This window comes from Mesoplodon mirus, assembly GCF_964341445.2.
Source record: "Mesoplodon mirus genome assembly, contig: HAP1_SCAFFOLD_551, whole genome shotgun sequence".
NCBI lineage: Eukaryota > Metazoa > Chordata > Mammalia > Artiodactyla > Ziphiidae > Mesoplodon > Mesoplodon mirus.
In genome coordinates this window covers 55,518-73,316 of record NW_028295459.1, presented here as the reverse complement: position 1 = coordinate 73,316, position 17,799 = coordinate 55,518, and the positions used below count along the sequence as shown (strand labels likewise).

General features: G+C 46.2%; 2 protein-coding genes across 2 annotated transcripts; both read right to left on the bottom strand.

Moving 5' to 3' along the window:
* Positions 1–30: 30 nt before the first annotated feature.
* LOC309797468 (uncharacterized protein C2orf78-like) lies at positions 31–7,617 on the bottom strand (the record flags this gene model as incomplete). The annotated part of the gene is made up of 2 exons (XM_082645991.1): positions 31–1,727; positions 7,608–7,617. The coding sequence occupies 2 exons, from the start codon at positions 7,615–7,617 to the stop codon at positions 955–957; spliced, it is 783 nt and encodes a 260-aa protein (XP_082502117.1). The 3' UTR covers positions 31–954.
* A 464-nt stretch (positions 7,618–8,081) lies between these two features.
* Positions 8,082–17,733, bottom strand: LOC309797467 (uncharacterized protein C2orf78-like; the record flags this gene model as incomplete). Its single annotated transcript, XM_082645990.1, has 3 exons — positions 8,082–9,976; positions 11,096–11,842; positions 17,724–17,733. The coding sequence occupies 3 exons, from the start codon at positions 17,731–17,733 to the stop codon at positions 8,082–8,084; spliced, it is 2,652 nt and encodes an 883-aa protein (XP_082502116.1).
* Positions 17,734–17,799: the final 66 nt, after the last annotated feature.

Below are 17,799 nucleotides of genomic sequence, written 5' to 3'. Positions count from 1 at the left end.
TAACTCTTCTTAAGGACCATGGACAGTGTTCTATGCTACGAGATAAGTGGTGACTGTTGTAATTCTTACTGGTGATCATTTCCTGTCACTGATTCTTGGTTTTCTTTGTATTTCACAGGATTGTTATAAGTCAATTAAAAAATGAGTCTTATTTTTCAAAAATGAAATGTTTTACAAAGCCTAGCATTCTCATATAGAGTCCGTTCAATTCTCCCCACGTTCCTGAGAGGCTAAGAACACTTCACACCATGAACTAGGAGAGGGAGTAGAGCCCTTCCTGATGAAATAGATAAACAAAGACAGAGTCTTAGCCTGCTTGCTCTGGACAGGATCTCGGACCCTAAGGTCTTAAATCCTGGTATATATTAAGGAAGTGAGGACAGTTAAACTGGCACTATCATAACAAGAGTTCTGAAACACCTTCCAAAGAGACTCTAGCAGTAGATTAGGGAAGGGAGAGATACAGTGTGGTAGTACAGGGGGAATGATCGGCTACAGCGGTGAAAAATGTGGTACCTATTGGTATGCTCTTGGGGTTCTTGTACATGTAGCATAGATGACCTTTACAGTGTCCCTCCCACCTTCCCACCTGCAGTAGGTGTTCTTTTTTAAAAAATTTATACTCATTTATTTATGTTTTGAACTTATTTATTCTGTGTATGTATTTTTTTTGGCTTCACTGGATCTTCTTAGTTGCTGGGCTACTCTTAGTTGCTCCATGGCATGTGGGATCTTCCCAGCCCAGGGCTCGAACCCGTGTCCCCTGCATTGGCAGGCGGATTCTTAACCACTGCACCACCAGGGAAGCCCTAGGTGTTCTTATGTAGAGTCTAAATACAGACAGCCCTGAGCAAAGGTAGTGGTTATTAAAGACTCAGGATCTAAATGCTACCTGTCTATACACCACTTCCCAGCTGTAGAGTTGACCCCATTTTTGAATGCTGACCTCATTGTTCAACTTTCTTGCTGTTTGTACTCACCTGGAAAACTTGTTTCTGTGATGTGGTGCGCAGACACAGGGTAGTAGATTCCAGAGGTGGAAGCTGGTGGTAAGATATTGGTGGGCTGAATCTCCTTTAGTACCATTACCATTTCTGGTTGCACAGAGGCCCTACTTCCTGTGTATGACACAGAGCCATAGGACTGCAGGCAGGAGCCAAGTTCTCCATACAGTAAAGACCCCAGTGTGCCGTGGTTATAGTAAGATACCTGGCTTCCTTCCTGGTAGGGAAGTGACAGGCTATGTCCCTGATTTGGAATCTGAGATGGCGTTCCCTGAGCAAGGCTGGCAGAAAGTGATGGATATAGAGGGGCCATGGTATTGGTGTCTGCAGTTTTATCATACTGGGCTGCCATAAGCATGGAGGAAGCAGCTGTGTGCTGGTCAGTGAGTGCCAGAGTAAAGTCTCCGAGTGAAGAAGAATTCTTTTCAGTGCTTCCTGTGATGCCCCACTCAGAAACACCTGGATAGGATGCAGCTGAAGTGGAGATCTGGCTCTGGTCAGTAACTCCAGATAACATAGTTGTGCTAGAATGTTGGGGAAGGTAGGCACTACCCATGTGTGTCTGGAAAGAGGTGGCCGTAGCTGATGCCGAACTGACGGCAGGAGCAGAGACTCTGGAGAAGTTGCAGACACTTGCTGTTAGGGAAGCTGCATTGCTCACCACAGGAAGAGAGTGCTGCAGAGAATTCAGAGTTCCAAGTACAGATGGATTTTGGCAATTTTCTGTAAGAACAAGGGGGTGACGAAAAAATCAGGGAGACTGATAAATTCCCACTATGCTTGAGGAAGGTTCTTGCTATCAGGACACCTCTACTGTCAATACTTACTGAGAATCCAAAAACCAGACAGTTATGATGGTTGTAAGGACTGAGCAGTTTTACACTCTTCTGTATTAACTGCCTGTGCTCCCATCTTGGGCACAGATGGGCAGAAGACCCAAGTGGTATGGTTCAGACATTGTTCTCTAGGATGGAAGCAACCTTCTCCCTGCCCTATCTTTCCCTTCAGCCTGCACTAGTATTGACTTCTATGCTGTTTCCTAGACTGGAAGCATTTTAGAACTAGGAGGGCCTTAGAGAACTTCTATTTTCCCAGTCTCACTTCATGAGGAAGGAAACGGAGGCTCAGAGAGGTCAGGTTGACTTGTTCAAGTTCTCTCATTATGTTAGTATCCTTACCAGGTTTCAGAACCTAAGTATCCTGACTTCCTTGCCAGGACGCTGCTCTGAGCATGACACTGCCAGAAAGCAGGAGAAATAGAACTTATAATACAGGCATTTTCTTTGTCCGTTAGAAAACAGTACGGCTATTAATTACCCTTGTGATCTTCAGTGTCTCACTTTGCTTGTGCAGTTCCCACGCTCTTACCTAGAGTTCACATATAGCTCAGCCCAAGTGGTAAATTTAAAGAGTCATTTTTACCCTCTTCAAGCCTGGTTTCTCATCCTACCTCAAAAGGATTACCCGAAAGTGAATTTCTGACGTGCTTTTGGAAAGAAACAAGCGATCTGATTCCTTCAGATTGCTCGTCTGTAAAGTGGTTATAGCACCACCACCAATAATGATGGGGACGTCCTCCTGCTTGGCCATCCCTTTCCCGCTCTCTCCCAGGGCCCTCAACACCGTCTGCTCTGTGCTGCAGTTCGGGACACAGCTGGGCGTCGTGGGCGGCACTGGCTGCCCCCGCGCCACACTGACAGTGACTGTGTCCACTGCGGACCCTGAGCTGCGGGACATCATGGAGGTGAGAGCACCCATCACCGCCTTCTTCCGATGGCCTCGCCTGCAGGTGGAGATACGGACCCCCAGAAAGGAGCGCAGGGCCTGCGGGATGGTAGAATGGGGTCTCAGAGACTCTGTGGCAAAGCACAGATGCAGAGTCACTGGGCACTTGTGGGCTGGCCTGCGAGTGGATAGCCGGCCATAGACAGCTGGGTGACCCGGGCCGGCCACGGGAAGTCGGTGGGCGCGGGGAGCGGGCTGGGGGCAGCTGAGCCCTCCTGGCAGGTGCTGGTCCCCCAGTGCCCGGGGCAGGGCCTACCTAAGTAACTGCCCGTAGAGAACTTGGGTGAGATCGGTCCTTGGAGAGAGAGCTGGGCTCCGAGCATTCTCCTTCAGTTGCCAACACGGCCAAAAGCGAAGTGCGCACCGTTTGGGCTGTTGCCGGTATTTATAGCTCTGCAACCTGTGAGCGAACAATGGGCTTGCGTTTGCGGGACGCAATAGTTTAGGGAGGGGTGGCGCATGCGCAGAGTACACGTCACGCCCTGAGGCGCACAGGTGAGAATGCGAGCCTGGACCGTCTAGCGCTTCTGAATATCCCGGGGTCTGAGGGTTGGAGGTGTTTGCCTTGAGGGTGATGAGCTTCTTGGCAGGACAGCTGGCCCTTCTCCCCTGGCCTGGCCCCAGTGCTGTCGGGGGAACTAACTGTACTGGACGGGGTCCCTGCCCAGCCAAGTGGAGCAAGGTTGCTGGCTGTGCAGCTCCCACAGGAGGCGGCAGCTCTGGCAGCAGCGCCTCTGCGTCCTTCTGCCCTTTCCCCTGGCGGCACTGGAGGGGAGAGCCGCTAAGAGCACAAGTGCCCACACCACCAGGAGCTCGATCGTGCAGGCTTCTGTTTAAGGTTTCAGACTTTAAGAGTAACAGAAAAGCGTTGAACTTTTTTTGTTGAAGGTGAGTGTGTGGAACATCCCCAGTTGCATTTTCAACCTATCATTTTGCTACCGCGTGGAGAAGGCACTGCAGGGAGAAAGAGTGGAAGCGAGGAAACAAGTTAGGAGACTTTTGTAGAAATTGGGCATAATGGTGGCTGGGACCAGGGTATGGTGGTCATTGTGGTGGAAAGATGTGGACAGATTCTAGAGGTATGTAGGCAGTATCATTGTTAGCACTGCTGGTGGGTTGAGGATGAGGGCGAGGGAGAAATAGCCGTCAGTGATGGTGATTCCTAAGTTTCTGGCTCCTATGGTTGGTTGGATAGGGTTTTTTAGATATGATGTTCATATTTATCCTAATTTGTCTTTTGTTATTTGTTGGTTCTTGATGAATACTCTGTCCTATTAAGTCTCCTGTTTTTAGCGTACAGAGCATTTTCACCGAAACTGACTGTTGCATGTTAACAGATAACTTTTTACCATCTGCCAGTTTGGTCCTGTATTTTATTCTCTTTCATTTATTAATTAAATTGTTGTATTAATGTAAATAGTTATATTAATAGATTTTCTAAAGTTGCGTTACCCTTGAGTCCTTGGAATAACGCCTTTTGGTAGTCATGGTGTATATCATTCTTTAATAATTATCGATTAGATGTGCTGATGTTTCTTTAGGATTTTTCTACCTATATTTGTAAAGCGAAATTGTACGTTTTTTGCAAAAGCTTGATTTTCTTTCCTTTTTATTTACAAATGACTCGAATTTTGTTGTTTTGTAGTTATTTGATTGATGTAGAAGGCATGTGGCCAGATGATGCAATTGGATATAAGTATAAGGGTTGTCACTACTTTTCCGTTTTTATAAAATTTGAAGGTAGAAGTGTAGGGGAATTTCTCAAATTTTGGAAAAAGAGAAAAGTTTGTAATTCATTTTTTCTGACATAAGATAACTTTTTGCTAAAAGTTTATAAAGGAATGTATCTGGAAATGGTGAGATATAACAGCCTGAATAATTAGTCAGTGGATTTCAGCATTTTTTTCTTGTTTAAATTTATTTAATTAATTTATTTATTTTTGATATTATATGCACTGCACAACCAAGGAAGTCCCTTTTTCTTCCTTCCTTCCTTCCTTCCTTCCTTTCTTTAAAGCTCCAAGTCGTTTAAAATACATGACTTCTTACTAAAAATCTGCAGTTCATATAACCAAGGGGTTTATAACTTCTCCTCTAAAAGTTATATTCTGGGACTTCCCTGGTGGTCCAGTGGTTAAGACTCTGCGCTTCCAATACAGCAGGCATGGGTTCCATACCTAGTTGGGGAGCTATGATCCCACATGCTGCAAAGCCAAAGAAAATTTTTTTAAATGTTATATTCCTGTATGATTGAATTTAGTGGTTTAGACTTTCTTTTTCTTTCTTTCTTTTCTTTCTTTCTTTTTTTTTTTTTTTTGTGATACACGGGCCTCTCACTGTTGTGGCCTCTCCCGTTGAAGAGCACAGGCTCCGGACACACAGGCTCAGCGGCCATGGCTCACAGGCCTAGCCCTCCACGGCATTAGGGATCCTCCCGGACCGGGACACGAACCCGTGTCCCCTGCACCGGCAGGTGGACTCTCAACCACTGTGCCACCAGGGAAGACCTTGACATAATTCTTTTGAATTTGGATAGTGCTGATGGTTGCACAGCACTGTGAATGTATCTAATGTAACTCAATTGTATAATTGAAAATGGTTGAAATACTAAATTTGGTTTTATGTATATTTTACCATAATAAAAAATCAGATGAACGAACAGCATAAACCAGAATTAGGTAAGATGATAGAACTCAGGACAGAATTCAAAATAAAAGAAAAAAAATTCAGAAAAGCTGACTAAATTTAAAATAATACAAGAGTGGGGACTTCCCTGGTTGAGGAACTGAGATCCCACATGCCGCAGGGCAGCCAAGCCTGCACGCTGCAACTACTGAGCCTATGTGCTGTGGAGCCCACGCGCCACAACTAAAGAGCCCACGAGCTGCAAGAAAGAGCCCACGCACTTCAACGAAGAGACCACGTGCTGCAACTAATACCCGACACTGCCAAACAGAAATAAATTAAATAAAATCATACGAGTGAATGAACATAATGGATAATGCCTTAAGAGAAACAAACAAGAAAAGGAAACAGTTTTTTAAATCAAAAAGAAGATAAAAAGTTTAGAGAAATGGCAAACATAAAAGATAGGCAAAAAAGAGTCAGGACAGCTCTGAAAAGAGTAACATAAGTACGTATAAGAATCTATTATACCATAAAAGTGACATTTCAAATCAGTGGGACAGATTAGTCAATAAATTGTGAAACATACATGTTGAGGTATAAGTAATTCTCTGGAAGATTCCACGGCACGGCAAAAGCAGATGTCTCTGAGGAGGGAAATGTGTGGCTGGGGAATGTGGGGAAAAGGGTGTCTTTTCTTTGAGTGCCCTTGTGTACCTTTTCTAATGTTCTGTCATGTGAATTTATTACCTCTGAAGTTCACCTGAGTTCAAACCCCAGTTCCCCCAATTGCCAGCTCTTAATCTTGGGCAAACTCTTCACACTCTCCAAGCCTCTTTATCTGTGAAATAAGGTCAGTAACTTAGCCTGGTGCTGCCTGGCACAGAATACACTGTCAATAAATGGAGATTATTAGTGTAAAAAACCGAAATGCCCATCGATGGATGAATGGATATTTTAAATGTGGTGTATGTGTGAAATATTACACTGTCATAAAAAGGAATGGAGTACTGACACGTGCTACGACAGGGACGAACTTGAAAACATTATGCTAAGTGAAAGAAGCCCCACACAGTGGTCACATTTGTATTATTTCATGAAATGTCCAGAAAAGGTAAAACCATAGTGATAGAAAGGAAATGTGTGGTTGCAGGGACTGAAGGAGGAGGGGATGAAGAGGGCCTGCTGATGGTTATGGGGGCTTCTTTGTGGGGTGATGAAAACGTGATGGGATAGATGATGGTGATGGTTGCATAGGCTTGAGAATGTACGAAATGACACTGAATTTGCGGTCTCAGGTGGTGAATTTTATGGCATGTGAATGACATCTCAAAAAAATAATTTTGAAAATGAAAATTGCCAGTTTTCCCATTTTCACTATCCACTATCCACTGCCTCCATCTCTCCCTTCTCCCCACGTCATTCCTTTTGACGCCCACCCCTGCCGCTCTCTCCCAACCTCACTCCCTCGAGCTGCCCCACGAGGCCTCCCAGGGAGCCCCTGAACCGCTGGGCGCCTGCGTCCTGTGGCTGTTGGAGCGGCTGCCCAGTGCGCGTGCCCCCACCGCTCTCACCCGTGAGAGTGGACGCTTCCGTCGGAATTTTCTCGTGCGTTTCAGTTGATGGTGATGTTTACAGAAGGTGGCACACCCCCTGGTCAATGGAGGAAGCCCCTCAAGTTAATACTTAGGCCTGTCCAGAAGTTTGATGTCGTCCAGCAGTAACCTCAGCATGCTGTGCTCTGAAAGCCAGGTTGGACGCCTGCAGGCACTTGCAAATACTGAGGACTTCAGAGGCATTTGGGCCTCAAAGTGAGGCCTTGTACCTCCACATGCGATGTGACCTCAGCCCTTTGCTGCACGTCTCTAAGTGAAGTGGCACAGGAATACTGGCCTTGCCTGTCGTTGCCAGGATTAACTGAATAGTGCATTAGCTGCCCTGGTGCTTAGGTGTTGAGTACATGGTGATTTACATACCAGGCCCTATCCCCTAGGATAACTCTGAGCCCTAGCCACCTCTCTGGTAGATTTCCCTATACCCCCACTATAATCACACCTGCATAAGGCAACTCAAACCTTTCCGAGATGTGTCCTGAACCTCTTGTTTTCTTAAATACCTGTGTGGTGGTTGTGAGACTTAAGGCCAACCTCCCCAAGAGACTTTTTCTATTTCTCCTAGTAAACCTAGACTCACCTTCCGTCATCTTCAACTCTACTCACATTTTGTTCTTTCAGCCCTGACCTCTGACCCTGCTCTTTACTTCTGCCATTTCCTCCTCACTCCTGCTTCCTTTCATAAATCCATAAATCTCTTCTGGCCTTCCTAGCCCTGGGCCACGTTCCTTCCTCTTTCCTCAGTTTTTACCCCTTTCCTCCCCTTTCCTTCATTCTCCCATCCAACTTTCAGTGCTTCCTTTCTCATGCAGACTTTGATTCCAACCCCATCAAAAACAAAACAAAACACAAAAACTTAAAGCACGCCACAGTTAGCAGCATCTCAAAATTCAAAAGGTTTATTACTCGTCTATTAATTCGATGACATTCATTTATTCAGTTTTATTGTTTTAATAAATATACAGAAATAAAAACAGAAATATATAATTAGAGAATAAATAGAGGAATTTATACCTGGTGCCCAAGGTGGCACCAACAATCCTAGCAGCTCTTACTATAAATATCCGTAGTAGTCAGCGATTTCCATTTCCTTTTGCCTCTCAATGAAAACTTGCAGTTTCCCCAAAGAGGTGTATTTGGCGGCATTCTCACGTTCTTGTTGCGCCCGCCTCTTCATGGCCTCCCGCTCTGGTCTCTGCTCTTGTTCGATGGGCTTTGACATGACTGGCTCAGAAACGTTGGGTTCCCTCCATGGTCTTCGTTGCTTGCTGAAGTCTTGGAGTAGAAATGGGGTTTGGAGCTTGGGTGGGGACCGGCGCTTAGTCAGAGCAGGGGGAATAGGCCCCCGCTGGAGAAAAGCGAAAGATGAAGTCTTGTAGGGTGCAGGCCTAGGAGCAGCAGACTGAGGGACACTAGGATGGATATGGGCGGTCCAACCCGGTTGGGTTGGGTTGGTCACAGTTGGCTGAGCTGGTTTGGCAGGACCTGGCAAAGAGGCAGGAGCTGGCTGGGATGAACTGGCTGCAGCAGGTTGAGCTGAGTTAGAAGAAGCAGGCTGGGCACGGTCCGCCACAGCAGGCCGATGTGAGGCCAGAGACTGTGGCCTCCGAGGAGCAGGTCGAGCTTGAGGCTTGTCCCAGGCAGAAAACTTGACCTTCTTAGGTGGAGGCAGCTCATACTGGGATGGAGATGGACACTGTTTTTCAGCACTGCTGTCTGGTTTCTGGGCTTTGACTTGAGTTTTCTCAGGACTCTTACCCTCACGTGGGGTACGCCGCCATGGCTGGATAGCTGGGGGTGGCTGGGGGTCTTTAGGGTTGCTTGAATTTCCCAAGACCCGACAGGAAGAGAGCCCAGTTCTCTTATCATTCTTCTTCCCCAGTGCATGAAAAACCTTCACAGACTCCAGCATGCGCATGCCTAGGGAGGTTCGAGGCTTTTTAATGCTCTCATGGATAAGCTCAGTTTGGTGTTCCTTTCGCTTCGTCTTGGGAATTGTTGGCTTCTCTTCTGCCTTGACTTTGTTCCCTGACTGCTTCTTCTCTTCAGCCTTCTTTCTTCCTCTGGTCCTTGTGGTCTTTTCCTGCCCGTGGCTCTTAGTTTTGCTGATCTTTCTGGATGCAGCTTCCTGAGGGTTGCCTTTAGAATGCTTGGCCGTGTTCACAGGAGCCCTGCCACTGACTGCAGCATTGCATAGAACCACTTCTCCCCCTAACAGGCACTGTGGATTCTTTGGCTGGATTTTGGCCTTGGGAGCACCACTGATAGGCTCAGAGGCTTTATGTTTGTTCTTCCTGGGTTGATCAGAGGGATCCTTTATGACACTTGGCTTTTCCTGCACCTGATTCACTTTAATGACCCTGGTGTCTTTGGCTTTGATCACGTTGGGACCTTTGGATTGATGAAGATCTTTCAATGAATTAAAGAGCTGGGGAAGGTGACTATGCTCCGCCAGTGTAGTAGTGTCTGCAAAACCACTGCTAGATTCCATCCCATTTTCAAGTGTCCCTAGGTCCTCAAGACTCAGGCTGTCCTTTCCCAGATGAGCATTTTCAGAACCAGGCTGCTCCTCTTGGCTGACGGGGTCAGTGCAGCCCGGGAGCTGGTGAATATCAGGGATTCCTGAAGGGAGTAGTGGAAGCTCTTGGTTTTCTCTTGGGATCTGGTAGGCATCCAGAGGCTTTGAAAGCTTGGTTGTACTAGCCTCCAAGTTCTTACTCTCTATTTGTCCCTGCCTTGGAGCTGGAGGCAGGGCCAGGAGACTACTGGCACTCTGGACTGGAGCTGTCCCTGAAATGTCCCCAAGTTCGGGTGGTGGATTTCTCTCAAGTATCTGAATACTTCTGCTCCTGCAGGACTCGGGGAGTTCTTGAGTTTGTGTCACACAAAATGTCTGGATTGGAGGTTGCCATCCCAGGGAAGTTTTCATCACCAGGGAAGTCTCCATCCCTACAAAGGAGTCAAGGTAGAAGTCAGTCCCTCGTAAGTGAGATGCTCCCCCTAAACACCAACACAGCAATCATGTACCTTTCAAGGTATATGATCGCTGTGTTGGTGTATAGGGGCAAGATGGGCAAGGCATTTCTACTAACTCTTCTTAAGGACCATGGACAGTGTTCTATGCTACGAGATAAGTGGTGACTGTTGTAATTCTTACTGGTGATCATTTCCTGTCACTGATTCTTGGTTTTCTTTGTATTTCACAGGATTGTTATAAGTCAATTAAAAAATGAGTCTTATTTTTCAAAAATGAAATGTTTTACAAAGCCTAGCATTCTCATATAGAGTCCGTTCAATTCTCCCCACGTTCCTGAGAGGCTAAGAACACTTCACACCATGAACTAGGAGAGGGAGTAGAGCCCTTCCTGATGAAATAGATAAACAAAGACAGAGTCTTAGCCTGCTTGCTCTGGACAGGATCTCGGACCCTAAGGTCTTAAATCCTGGTATATATTAAGGAAGTGAGGACAGTTAAACTGGCACTATCATAACAAGAGTTCTGAAACACCTTCCAAAGAGACTCTAGCAGTAGATTAGGGAAGGGAGAGATACAGTGTGGTAGTACAGGGGGAATGATCGGCTACAGCGGTGAAAAATGTGGTACCTATTGGTATGCTCTTGGGGTTCTTGTACATGTAGCATAGATGACCTTTACAGTGTCCCTCCCACCTTCCCACCTGCAGTAGGTGTTCTTTTTTAAAAAATTTATACTCATTTATTTATGTTTTGAACTTATTTATTCTGTGTATGTATTTTTTTTGGCTTCACTGGATCTTCTTAGTTGCTGGGCTACTCTTAGTTGCTCCATGGCATGTGGGATCTTCCCAGCCCAGGGCTCGAACCCGTGTCCCCTGCATTGGCAGGCGGATTCTTAACCACTGCACCACCAGGGAAGCCCTAGGTGTTCTTATGTAGAGTCTAAATACAGACAGCCCTGAGCAAAGGTAGTGGTTATTAAAGACTCAGGATCTAAATGCTACCTGTCTATACACCACTTCCCAGCTGTAGAGTTGACCCCATTTTTGAATGCTGACCTCATTGTTCAACTTTCTTGCTGTTTGTACTCACCTGGAAAACTTGTTTCTGTGATGTGGTGCGCAGACACAGGGTAGTAGATTCCAGAGTTGGAAGCTGGTGGTAAGATATTGGTGGGCTGAATCTCCTTTAGTACCATTACCATTTCTGGTTGCACAGAGGCCCTACTTCCTGTGTATGACACAGAGCCATAGGACTGCAGGCAGGAGCCAAGTTCTCCATACAGTAAAGACCCCAGTGTGCCGTGGTTATAGTAAGATACCTGGCTTCCTTCCTGGTAGGGAAGTGACAGGCTATGTCCCTGATGTGGAATCTGAGATGGCGTTCCCTGAGCAAGGCTGGCAGAAAGTGATGGATATAGAGGGGCCATGGTATTGGTGTCTGCAGTTTTATCATACTGGGCTGCCATAAGCATGGAGGAAGCAGCTGTGTGCTGGTCAGTGAGTGCCAGAGTAAAGTCTCCGAGTGAAGAAGAATTCTTTTCAGTGCTTCCTGTGATGCCCCACTCAGAAACACCTGGATAGGATGCAGCTGAAGTGGAGATCTGGCTCTGGTCAGTAACTCCAGATAACATAGTTGTGCTAGAATGTTGGGGAAGGTAGGCACTACCCATGTGTGTCTGGAAAGAGGTGGCCGTAGCTGATGCCGAACTGACGGCAGGAGCAGAGACTCTGGAGAAGTTGCAGACACTTGCTGTTAGGGAAGCTGCATTGCTCACCACAGGAAGAGAGTGCTGCAGAGAATTCAGAGTTCCAAGTACAGATGGATTTTGGCAATTTTCTGTAAGAACAAGGGGGTGACAAAAAAATCAGGGAGACTGATAAATTCTCACTATGCTTGAGGAAGGTTCTTGCTATCAGGACACCTCTACTGTCAATACTTACTGAGAATCCAAAAACCAGACAGTTATGATGGTTGTAAGGACTGAGCAGTTTTACACTCTTCTGTATTAACTGCCTGTGCTCCCATCTTGGGCACAGATGGGCAGAAGACCCAAGTGGTATGGTTCAGACATTGTTCTCTAGGATGGAAGCAACCTTCTCCCTGCCCTATCTTTCCCTTCAGCCTGCACTAGTATTGACTTCTATGCTGTTTCCTAGACTGGAAGCATTTTAGAACTAGGAGGGCCTTAGAGAACTTCTATTTTCCCAGTCTCACTTCATGAGGAAGGAAACGGAGGCTCAGAGAGGTCAGGTTGACTTGTTCAAGTTCTCTCATTATGTTAGTATCCTTACCAGGTTTCAGAACCTAAGTATCCTGACTTCCTTGCCAGGACGCTGCTCTGAGCATGACACTGCCAGAAAGCAGGAGAAATAGAACTTATAATACAGGCATTTTCTTTGTCCGTTAGAAAACAGTACGGCTATTAATTACCCTTGTGATCTTCAGTGTCTCACTTTGCTTGTGCAGTTCCCACACTCTTACCTAGAGTTCACATATAGCTCAGCCCAAGTGGTAAATTTAAAGAGTCATTTTTACCCTCTTCAAGCCTGGTTTCTCATCCTACCTCAAAAGGATTACCCGAAAGTGAATTTCTGACGTGCTTTTGGAAAGAAACAAGCGATCTGATTCCTTCAGATTGCTCGTCTGTAAAGTGGTTATAGCACCACCACCAATAATGATGGGGACGTCCTCCTGCTTGGCCATCCCTTTCCCGCTCTCTCCCAGGGCCCTCAACACCGTCTGCTCTGTGCTGCAGTTCGGGACACAGCTGGGCGTCGTGGGCGGCACTGGCTGCCCCCGCGCCACACTGACAGTGACTGTGTCCACTGCGGACCCTGAGCTGCGGGACATCATGGAGGTGAGAGCACCCATCACCGCCTTCTTCCGATGGCCTCGCCTGCAGGTGGAGATACGGACCCCCAGAAAGGAGCGCAGGGCCTGCGGGATGGTAGAATGGGGTCTCAGAGACTCTGTGGCAAAGCACAGATGCAGAGTCACTGGGCACTTGTGGGCTGGCCTGCGAGTGGATAGCCGGCCATAGACAGCTGGGTGACCCGGGCCGGCCACGGGAAGTCGGTGGGCGCGGGGAGCGGGCTGGGGGCAGCTGAGCCCTCCTGGCAGGTGCTGGTCCCCCAGTGCCCGGGGCAGGGCCTACCTAAGTAACTGCCCGTAGAGAACTTGGGTGAGATCGGTCCTTGGAGAGAGAGCTGGGCTCCGAGCATTCTCCTTCAGTTGCCAACACAGCCAAAAGCGAAGTGCGCACCGTTTGGGCTGTTGCCGGTATTTATAGCTCTGCAACCTGTGAGCGAACAATGGGCTTGCGTTTGCGGGACGCAATAGTTTAGGGAGGGGTGGCGCATGCGCAGAGTACACGTCACGCCCTGAGGCGCACAGGTGAGAATGCGAGCCTGGACCGTCTAGCGCTTCTGAATATCCCGGGGTCTGAGGGTTGGAGGTGTTTGCCTTGAGGGTGATGAGCTTCTTGGCAGGACAGCTGGCCCTTCTCCCCTGGCCTGGCCCCAGTGCTGTCGGGGGAACTAACTGTACTGGACGGGGTCCCTGCCCAGCCAAGTGGAGCAAGGTTGCTGGCTGTGCAGCTCCCACAGGAGGCGGCAGCTCTGGCAGCAGCGCCTCTGCGTCCTTCTGCCCTTTCCCCTGGCGGCACTGGAGGGGAGAGCCGCTAAGAGCACAAGTGCCCACACCACCAGGAGCTCGATCGTGCAGGCTTCTGTTTAAGGTTTCAGACTTTAAGAGTAACAGAAAAGCGTTGAACTTTTTTTGTTGAAGGTGAGTGTGTGGAACATCCCCAGTTGCATTTTCAACCTATCATTTTGCTACCGCGTGGAGAAGGCACTGCAGGGAGAAAGAGTGGAAGCGAGGAAACAAGTTAGGAGACTTTTGTAGAAATTGGGCATAATGGTGGCTGGGACCAGGGTATGGTGGTCATTGTGGTGGAAAGATGTGGACAGATTCTAGAGGTATGTAGGCAGTATCATTGTTAGCACTGCTGGTGGGTTGAGGATGAGGGCGAGGGAGAAATAGCCGTCAGTGATGGTGATTCCTAAGTTTCTGGCTCCTATGGTTGGTTGGATAGGGTTTTTTAGATATGATGTTCATATTTATCCTAATTTGTCTTTTGTTATTTGTTGGTTCTTGATGAATACTCTGTCCTATTAAGTCTCCTGTTTTTAGCGTACAGAGCATTTTCACCGAAACTGACTGTTGCATGTTAACAGATAACTTTTTACCATCTGCCAGTTTGGTCCTGTATTTTATTCTCTTTCATTTATTAATTAAATTGTTGTATTAATGTAAATAGTTATATTAATAGATTTTCTAAAGTTGCGTTACCCTTGAGTCCTTGGAATAACGCCTTTTGGTAGTCATGGTGTATATCATTCTTTAATAATTATCGATTAGATGTGCTGATGTTTCTCTAGGATTTTTCTACCTATATTTGTAAAGCGAAATTGTACGTTTTTTGCAAAAGCTTGATTTTCTTTCCTTTTTATTTACAAATGACTCGAATTTTGTTGTTTTGTAGTTATTTGATTGATGTAGAAGGCATGTGGCCAGATGATGCAATTGGATATAAGTATAAGGGTTGTCACTACTTTTCCGTTTTTATAAAATTTGAAGGTAGAAGTGTAGGGGAATTTCTCAAATTTTGGAAAAAGAGAAAAGTTTGTAATTCATTTTTTCTGACATAAGATAACTTTTTGCTAAAAGTTTATAAAGGAATGTATCTGGAAATGGTGAGATATAACAGCCTGAATAATTAGTCAGTGGATTTCAGCATTTTTTTCTTTTTTAAATTTATTTAATTAATTTATTTATTTTTGATATTATATGCACTGCACAACCAAGGAAGTCCCTTTTTCTTCCTTCCTTCCTTCCTTCCTTCCTTTCTTTAAAGCTCCAAGTCGTTTAAAATACATGACTTCTTACTAAAAATCTGCAGTTCATATAACCAAGGGGTTTATAACTTCTCCTCTAAAAGTTATATTCTGGGACTTCCCTGGTGGTCCAGTGGTTAAGACTCTGCGCTTCCAATACAGCAGGCATGGGTTCCATACCTAGTTGGGGAGCTATGATCCCACATGCTGCAAAGCCAAAGAAAATTTTTTTAAATGTTATATTCCTGTATGATTGAATTTAGTGGTTTAGACTTTCTTTTTCTTTCTTTCTTTTCTTTCTTTCTTTTTTTTTTTTTTTTTGTGATACACGGGCCTCTCACTGTTGTGGCCTCTCCCGTTGAAGAGCACAGGCTCCGGACACACAGGCTCAGCGGCCATGGCTCACAGGCCTAGCCCTCCACGGCATTAGGGATCCTCCCGGACCGGGACACGAACCCGTGTCCCCTGCACCGGCAGGTGGACTCTCAACCACTGTGCCACCAGGGAAGACCTTGACATAATTCTTTTGAATTTGGATAGTGCTGATGGTTGCACAGCACTGTGAATGTATCTAATGTAACTCAATTGTATAATTGAAAATGGTTGAAATACTAAATTTGGTTTTATGTATATTTTACCATAATAAAAAATCAGATGAACGAACAGCATAAACCAGAATTAGGTAAGATGATAGAACTCAGGACAGAATTCAAAATAAAAGAAAAAAAATTCAGAAAAGCTGACTAAATTTAAAATAATACAAGAGTGGGGACTTCCCTGGTTGAGGAACTGAGATCCCACATGCCGCAGGGCAGCCAAGCCTGCACGCTGCAACTACTGAGCCTATGTGCTGTGGAGCCCACGCGCCACAACTAAAGAGCCCACGAGCTGCAAGAAAGAGCCCACGCACTTCAACGAAGAGACCACGTGCTGCAACTAATACCCGACACTGCCAAACAGAAATAAATTAAATAAAATCATACGAGTGAATGAACATAATGGATAATGCCTTAAGAGAAACAAACAAGAAAAGGAAACAGTTTTTTAAATCAAAAAGAAGATAAAAAGTTTAGAGAAATGGCAAACATAAAAGATAGGCAAAAAAGAGTCAGGACAGCTCTGAAAAGAGTAACATAAGTACGTATAAGAATCTATTATACCATAAAAGTGACATTTCAAATCAGTGGGACAGATTAGTCAATAAATTGTGAAACATACATGTTGAGGTATAAGTAATTCTCTGGAAGATTCCACGGCACGGCAAAAGCAGATGTCTCTGAGGAGGGAAATGTGTGGCTGGGGAATGTGGGGAAAAGGGTGTCTTTTCTTTGAGTGCCCTTGTGTACCTTTTCTAATGTTCTGTCATGTGAATTTATTACCTCTGAAGTTCACCTGAGTTCAAACCCCAGTTCCCCCAATTGCCAGCTCTTAATCTTGGGCAAACTCTTCACACTCTCCAAGCCTCTTTATCTGTGAAATAAGGTCAGTAACTTAGCCTGGTGCTGCCTGGCACAGAATACACTGTCAATAAATGGAGATTATTAGTGTAAAAAACCGAAATGCCCATCGATGGATGAATGGATATTTTAAATGTGGTGTATGTGTGAAATATTACACTGTCATAAAAAGGAATGGAGTACTGACACGTGCTACGACAGGGACGAACTTGAAAACATTATGCTAAGTGAAAGAAGCCCCACACAGTGGTCACATTTGTATTATTTCATGAAATGTCCAGAAAAGGTAAAACCATAGTGATAGAAAGGAAATGTGTGGTTGCAGGGACTGAAGGAGGAGGGGATGAAGAGGGCCTGCTGATGGTTATGGGGGCTTCTTTGTGGGGTGATGAAAACGTGATGGGATAGATGATGGTGATGGTTGCATAGGCTTGAGAATGTACGAAATGACACTGAATTTGCGGTCTCAGGTGGTGAATTTTATGGCATGTGAATGACATCTCAAAAAAATAATTTTGAAAATGAAAATTGCCAGTTTTCCCATTTTCACTATCCACTATCCACTGCCTCCATCTCTCCCTTCTCCCCACGTCATTCCTTTTGACGCCCACCCCTGCCGCTCTCTCCCAACCTCACTCCCTCGAGCTGCCCCACGAGGCCTCCCAGGGAGCCCCTGAACCGCTGGGCGCCTGCGTCCTGTGGCTGTTGGAGCGGCTGCCCAGTGCGCGTGCCCCCACCGCTCTCACCCGTGAGAGTGGACGCTTCCGTCGGAATTTTCTCGTGCGTTTCAGTTGATGGTGATGTTTACAGAAGGTGGCACACCCCCTGGTCAATGGAGGAAGCCCCTCAAGTTAATACTTAGGCCTGTCCAGAAGTTTGATGTCGTCCAGCAGTAACCTCAGCATGCTGTGCTCTGAAAGCCAGGTTGGACGCCTGCAGGCACTTGCAAATACTGAGGACTTCAGAGGCATTTGGGCCTCAAAGTGAGGCCTTGTACCTCCACATGCGATGTGACCTCAGCCCTTTGCTGCACGTCTCTAAGTGAAGTGGCACAGGAATACTGGCCTTGCCTGTCATTGCCAGGATTAACTGAATAGTGCATTAGCTGCCCTGGTGCTTAGGTGTTGAGTACATGGTGATTTACATACCAGGCCCTATCCCCTAGGATAACTCTGAGCCCTAGCCACCTCTCTGGTAGATTTCCCTATACCCCCACTATAATCACACCTGCATAAGGCAACTCAAACCTTTCCGAGATGTGTCCTGAACCTCTTGTTTTCTTAAATACCTGTGTGGTGGTTGTGAGACTTAAGGCCAACCTCCCCAAGAGACTTTTTCTATTTCTCCTAGTAAACCTAGACTCACCTTCCGTCATCTTCAACTCTACTCACATTTTGTTCTTTCAGCCCTGACCTCTGACCCTGCTCTTTACTTCTGCCAT